The 6,947-nt window shown below is 34.9% G+C and overlaps 1 protein-coding gene across 2 annotated transcripts; it reads right to left on the reverse strand.

The window, feature by feature from the left end:
- Positions 1-2,369: 2,369 nt before the first annotated feature.
- LOC110114986 (cytochrome P450 90B2-like) lies at positions 2,370-6,633 on the reverse strand. 2 transcript variants are annotated; one of them, XM_028693015.1, is made up of 8 exons: positions 6,288-6,633; positions 5,874-6,198; positions 5,645-5,797; positions 4,670-4,915; positions 4,481-4,573; positions 4,278-4,356; positions 3,925-4,004; positions 2,370-2,904 (listed from the first exon to the last, which is right to left on the reverse strand). In XM_028693015.1, exons 1-8 carry the CDS (start codon positions 6,500-6,502, stop codon positions 2,683-2,685), a joined length of 1,413 nt encoding a protein of 470 aa, XP_028548848.1. In that variant the 5' UTR covers positions 6,503-6,633; the 3' UTR covers positions 2,370-2,682. The 2 variants fall into 2 exon arrangements, with proteins under 2 accessions (XP_028548848.1, XP_020703721.1); XM_020848062.2 differs by having other exon boundaries at positions 3,925-4,031; positions 6,288-6,629.
- Positions 6,634-6,947: the final 314 nt, after the last annotated feature.

Genomic DNA, 6,947 nt, shown 5'->3' on the forward strand with positions numbered 1-6,947 from the left:
CTGATCTTCAGTTACATGCTTATTCGGACTCCGATTGGGCTGGTGATCCTGCTAATAGGAAATCCACTATTGGCTACTGTGCTTTTCTGGGTTCTAATCTTATCTCATGGCAAGTAAAAAAACAAAAGACGGTCGCTCGCTCTTCCACTGAAGCCGAATATCGTGCTCTTGCCACAGCTACTATTGATATAATTTGGTTGCGTCGTCTTTTGCAGGAATTTTCTATTCCTACTTCCGCACCAACTGTCCTTCTTTGTGATAACATCTTTTCAATTGCTCTTGCTAACAACCCAATTTTCAGAGCTCGGACCAAACACATTGAAATAGATTTTCATTTTGTGCGGGAATGTATCAAAAACAAGCTCATCACTGTCTCGTATATTCATACAGTGGATCAGCTGGCTGACTTGTTTACCAAGCCGTTATCTATTCCTCGGTTTCAGTTTTTACGTGACAAGCTGCACATTGCTGAAGCAAATGTTAGCTTGCGGGGCGGTGATAAGCCAGCCGTCTTATAACTACCTATGCTCAATTCACATGTCCACTACGCTCCACTGTACAGAGCACAGTTATGCAGCATTTACCAATCGTTGGATCACTGCATTTAATCTCAGCCGCTGATGTTGTCTTCAGCGTCTTTTTACCTTTTATAAACCCTGTATCTCATTACATCGAGCTCAATGGAACAGTAACATTGCTTGCTCTGCATTTCCTTCTTCCTTACCTTGCAATGTAGCTTTTCTTGGTTTTTGTTTCAGCTGCAGCGAAGACCGAAGTTCAACAGGGAACACTATATTTTACTTAATTTTCCTTTTTTTTTAAGTCTCCAATTATGGTAAGATTGATAATTGCAGCGACGACTAGAAGTATATCGGATTTGAGCTCCCGGGAGATGGGTATGATAGTTCTGTGTCGATTCAACCCTTAAATGCATCATCTACTCTTGGATCTGCTCAGCCATGCTGCGGGAAGAAGAAAAAGAGATTTTGACTATACTTCTCTCTGACTGAGTTCACCACTAATATCGACTTAGTCGATGGAGAGCAATTCGTTTGACCTCTTCCGCTTCCAGCACGCACAAGACGATCTCAATCTAAGTTCAGCGCGTGTAATCCCGTCAGCACTACCTCCCACTTTCGATCCCAAATCCGCTATTTACCCAAGCTCGCTTACTCATCTTCTTTTCATGTTCCATTTCTTCGGTATAGCAGTCGTATCACATCTACGATGAGGTTGGAGGAGCAAAGGGGGTCCCCGGTGCGCTGCGAATGCTGAAAATGAGACTTGGAGGTTTCGAATTGAGGGATTATACCTTGGTGTGTGACGATTGACGGTGGCGACGAGAATAAAAAAATATAGAAATTTCTTTTCATTTCCTTTCCTTTCTCTTCTCTTTTTTTTTTGGCTTATTTTTCTTTATATATTCTTAACTAACAATATCAATAACAAGCAATTCATGACGTCAATTAACGATAATGGTAAAAAAAGAAATTACTTATATTAACTAACACTAATAACTAACATTGGTATCAATAGCAATATAAATAATAATAATAATAATAAAGGACACTTACTGCTTTAATTTTTAGTTTTCAATGGAGGAAATGGGCTAATTTGGAAGATTGATGGGCGTTAGGAAGTGGGGAAGTTGGCTGACTTTTGTGAGGAATGGGCTGTGGTGATCTCTTGGGCCTCTTGTTATGGAATTTTTATTAGGTCCGAACATCTGACATAGCTCTACATCCGGACGTCAATAAAATGTCGCCATGTGATCTTACTATTTATCGTGAGGCTCGACAACCCGACTCGGACCAGGGTATTGCTAGGTTTTGCTCTGTAACGATAAATATCATTATGTCAAGACCAATACCTAGCAATACCGAGCAATAACCAGTAATACCGAGCAATACCTAACAATACCTAGCAGTATTGCTCGTTAATGGTCTTGACACAGTAGTATTTCTTGTTATTGTCAAGCAATACTTAGCAATACACAAACATAGCAATACCGGGTTTTCATTCCGGGTCGGGTCTTCGGGCCGCACGGTAAAGAGTAAGAGCACGTGGCGACATTTTATTGGCATAGGTAAAACTACTGTTTTGAGGGAATCTAAAGAGATCAGCCTTGTTGCAAGAGAAGACGGGCAGTTGTTCAGCTTGCTGCTTGAGGACGTTGGAGGATTAATATTGCTACAACAACTTATACTTCATTTGGGGCGACTTTTTTACTACTTATTAAAACATATTTTTAGTATAAAATTTTTAATTTTTTACTAAAAAATTATTTTAAGAAGCATGAAAAAAGCCGTCCCAAATGAAACCTTAGTTGCGCATAGCGTGACATTAGCAAATTTTGCTTGCAAAAAACATAAATGGCAAAGAAATGAAGTTAATTAGCATGGAATGCTTTACAATATGAGCAAAAGTTGGGTAACCTTTAAGAAACTACATTCACGCTCTTCTCCATAAATACACAAGAGCTTTGAATTGGTCCCGTCATCACTCCAATGTTTCATTTGGGACAACTTTTTTATTGATTTCAAATGCAGCTTTTCAGTGCAAAAAAAGTTTTGAATTAAAAAGCTGCTTTAGAAAGCAATATAAAAATTTTCCTAAATGAAATCTGCTTATGACAAACCCTCTTACCCTCCCTCCCTCTTGTTAATTTTTACAAACAAGATCTTATGTAATCGCATGGACTTTGATAGGGAGCCCTTTGGGGAATTCGACGAAGGGAAAGGCGTAGGCACAGTCGGGCTCTGTCAACTCCCATCGAAATTTGATCACTAGGTGGTGCAAGAATATCGCAATCTCTAGCTTCGCTAGTTCTGAACCCGCACATAGCCTCGGCCCGCCACCATATGGCATAAAATTATTATTTGAAGCCGCACCGGTCGAACATCTCTAATAAAAATCACATAGGAAATAAAAAAAAAAATTACTTAAATATTAAAATTGATTTCTATCATGAAAAAAATAACTATATACTTGAATCTATAAAATTAAATAAAACAATAAAATTATTATGATATGTCTCTTTAGGCAAAAGGTAAACAAATATGTGGTGATATGTATCTCTCCAAATAATGGTAGTAGAAATCACACGTTCTTTGAGGAGTACTCTCTTTCTTCTCATTTATAGCCCATCACCTTCAATTTTTTTTTTTATATATTATTAAAGGCTTCCAATTAACTAACAAAAAAATAAATATTATTAAATTTGAAATATAAATAATGTAAAAATGAAAATAATTTGAAAAAATATAACTTTTTAGTATAAAATTTTCTGAAAAATATTTTTTTTAATCTAAAAGCTATTTTAAAAAGAAAGCCATCACAAATGAAACCTTAGACTTAGCTTCGTTTGGAACGACTTTCTTACTGCTTTTTAAAATAGCTTTCTAGTACAAAAATTAAAATTTTGTATTAAAAATATTATTTAAGAAGAAGTAAGAAACCTAAAGCAGATTTTTAATATAAAATTTTTATTTTTTTACTAAAACACCGCTTTAAGAAGCGGGAAAAAAGCTATCCAAAATGAAGTCTTAGTTTGGGACAACTTTTGTATTGCTTTATAAAACATTTTATTTAGTACAATTTTTTTTAAAATAAAAATTGTATACTAAAAAACTGCTTTAAAAAGCACTAAAAAAAGCTGCATCAAACAGGAGCCTCATACAAAAAAAAAAAAAAAACATTCTTTGATGTTCTCTCTTTGTGAGTAGGCCTTATGCTTTGTTTATCAAACCTACATCAAAATAAAAGCTAAAATCTAATTAAATTTTTTTACTAATTAAAATCATGTTGTAAGTGTGCACAGTACTTCACATGATTCATTAAAATTCTCATATTTGCTGATAATAAATAATGCTATATATGCAATAACATAAAATAAAGGGCATGGCATAAATTAAAATTACTAACCTGCCATCTCCATGGATTGAATTGCTGAGGCTCATTGTAAAGGTCTGAGTCCAAATGAACAGCAGCAAACACTGGAAGAACTTTCCATCCACAAGGGATATCATAGTCTTTCAATATTTAAAAAAATATTCATTAATCAACTAATTATATCATATAAATAAAAATTTTTTGTGGTATGATATTTTGGTAGAAATTATATTATAATAAAGTTGAAATACTTTAAGATTAGTATGGCGCTAATCTCAAAACTACATAAAATTGAAAAAAAAAACATAAAATGAAATTTTTTTAATTATTTATATATATATTGTTAAATTTTCATAATATATAGAAGATGGATAAGAAGAGCCAACCTCCATAACGCACATCTTGAATGGCCTTTCTATGAACAAACCTCACTACATTCCCAAGCCGAAGTGTCTCATTAATCACCTTCATTAAGCCAATATAATTCATGTTTAATTAGCAACTAAATCTAAAGTTAACACAAATCATACTTCTTAATAATCTTAATTACAAGTTAATTAAATTTAGCATATATATATGAAATGCTTACACACTGACTAAACTCCATTTGCTTGTAATCCTCCCAGTCTAGACCTGTCTCCCCTCTTTCCATTTTCCTCCTAGCAATAATTTGATGCTCTTCCTGCAACAAATAAAACAAAATAGAATAATAAAATTTTTTAAAAAAAATTTGATCATAACATTTAATAATAAAAAAAAGTATATAAAAATATATTACTCTTAGTTGTTGAACAGCTTTTGGGCAGCCTTCAAGGAAGAAAATAGTGAGAGCCAAAGCCATAGAAGAGGTCTCATGGCCTGCAAAGAGGAGACTGAGAAGAAGATCCAAAATCTGCTCCTTTGATAGAGAAGATTGTTTCAAAGCCCAGCCCAAGAGATCATCTTCTTCTTCCTTCTCTTCATTTCTTTCATGACTCCTCTCCTCCATCTTCTTCTCAATAACTCGAAGAATATTCGATCTCGACTGTTCGTTCATTCCACAATAAATTCAGAGGTTCATGTCAAGATTGTTCACAAATTTTACACGAGTTATCAACTACTTGATGCAATCCTCCATTTTTCTCGTCTATGCTTGGACCAGACAATCACACGACTGTCGTTAATGTAGCTGATCCCATATAATGAGATAAAGGATGTTAATTCATTCCTATCATTATTACTCACTTAATTCATGCATGCACAAGAGAGAATATATTATCACCTTGTGATATAATATATTTGATGTATGCAAAAATTAATTTGTGTATATCATGCAAATATCACAAATTATGCATTTAGTTCTACTTTTTTTATTAAAAACATGCAATCATAATATTTATTAAAGAAAAAAAAAGGATGATAGAAAGGAGAGAGAGAAGACTAGAATGGAAGAGAGAAATTAATAACATATGAACCCCACAATGATTATTTATGATGAAGTGGGACACATAGCTTTCCCATTTATTAAATTGAATGAGAAAGAAATAAAAGCAGATGGGAGCAATGAATCTGTGAATGCGACCTCACACTGGTCAGGAAAAAAAAAAGAATCCAGCTCTCTCACACGCTTTGCTAAATATGTTTTGTACTGTTTCAGTCTCCAATCTACTAAACTAACAAGTAACAAACCTTCTCCATCAATAATCAAATTATCAACATCATTAATCAGACATAATTAGTGATTAATTAACCTAATTAAGTAGTAATTAGGTACCTTCAAGGCCTTTGAGTATGGAGTTCCAGGAAGATTTAACGGTGCAGACACCACTCCTTTCATGAATGTTATGTACTCCTTCCTCAGCTTCTCAGTCTCCATCTCCCCTGGCTCCATGCTCATGATGTTCTTAGCCATCAAGTTAAAAGTAAACTGCAAATAAACCATATTAATTACTAAAAACTATGTTTATATCTGATTATTTTTTCATTAATTACTTAATTAGCACCTTCTTTGCTTCATCTTGAGCGGAGAAGGAGACATCTTCCTTCCAGGAAGAGATTGCTAAAAGCGTGTGTCTTTCAATCTCTGGGAGGAGTATGGAGCGGAGGCGAGCGTTGCTCATGAAATTGAGAGCTATCATCCTCATGCTTTGATGCATCTCTCCGACGAGCACCAGCATCGACCACTTGCCGAGAATTCCACCGATGCTCTTAGGATAGCTGCACTCGAATAGCCGGCCTTCGTTTTGCAGGATGAATCGGTTCAGCCCTGCGTCCGCCGAAACGATCGTCGGATCACCAAAAAGATTAGATCGGTAGATCTTTCCATACCTGAGAGACCAATAAAAATTATGACTTTGATTAAGATTAGATCGAAAAGCTCATTCAGTCTCTCTCTGATTGCACCGGTGACTACGTACCGGGCTATTTGATGTTGCATGAAGTGGCCGGTGGTGATGGCTGAGTGGGATTTGAGGTAGGAGAAAGTTTCACCGAAGAAAGGGAGCTGGCAGCGGCGGCCGGGAGGGAGGTTGGGGGTGGGCTTTGATCTCTTCCATAGGAAGAGATAAAAGTAAAAGAAGAGGGTGAGGAGAGAAGGAAGGAGGAGGAAGAGAATGTTTTGCAATATGGGCATGAGAGAATGAGAGGAATTGAGATAAGAAGGAAGATGCTGAAGCTTTGAAGAAGAAGAAGACGGAGGAAGCTGTTTTTAAAGGAGTTCTTTTTCGCTGGAGCAGGATAGCAGCTGGGAATGACGAGTGCTGTTTTGTTTTTAGAGAAACTTGATGAGTTGGTTCTTTTGTGGGATTATGTGTATTTGAAAGCTTAGTTTATTATTATTAAAACCTTAATTAAGTTTAGCTTATTTCTTTAATTTATTTCAGTAATCTTAAAGGTATTTTTTTTAATTTAAGAAGTATTTCGGCCTATTTTTGCTCCTATAAGATAAAGAATTATAAGATAATAATAGTATGCAATCTTTAATGAATTATTAAATATTTTAATTTTATATAAAATATAAATAAAAAACTTAGTCTTTGTTTAGGACTACTTATTAAAACAACTTTTTTATATAAAAA

Source organism: Dendrobium catenatum, unplaced genomic scaffold, assembly GCF_001605985.2.
Source record: "Dendrobium catenatum unplaced genomic scaffold, ASM160598v2 fragScaff_scaffold_211, whole genome shotgun sequence".
Taxonomy (NCBI): domain Eukaryota; kingdom Viridiplantae; phylum Streptophyta; class Magnoliopsida; order Asparagales; family Orchidaceae; genus Dendrobium; species Dendrobium catenatum.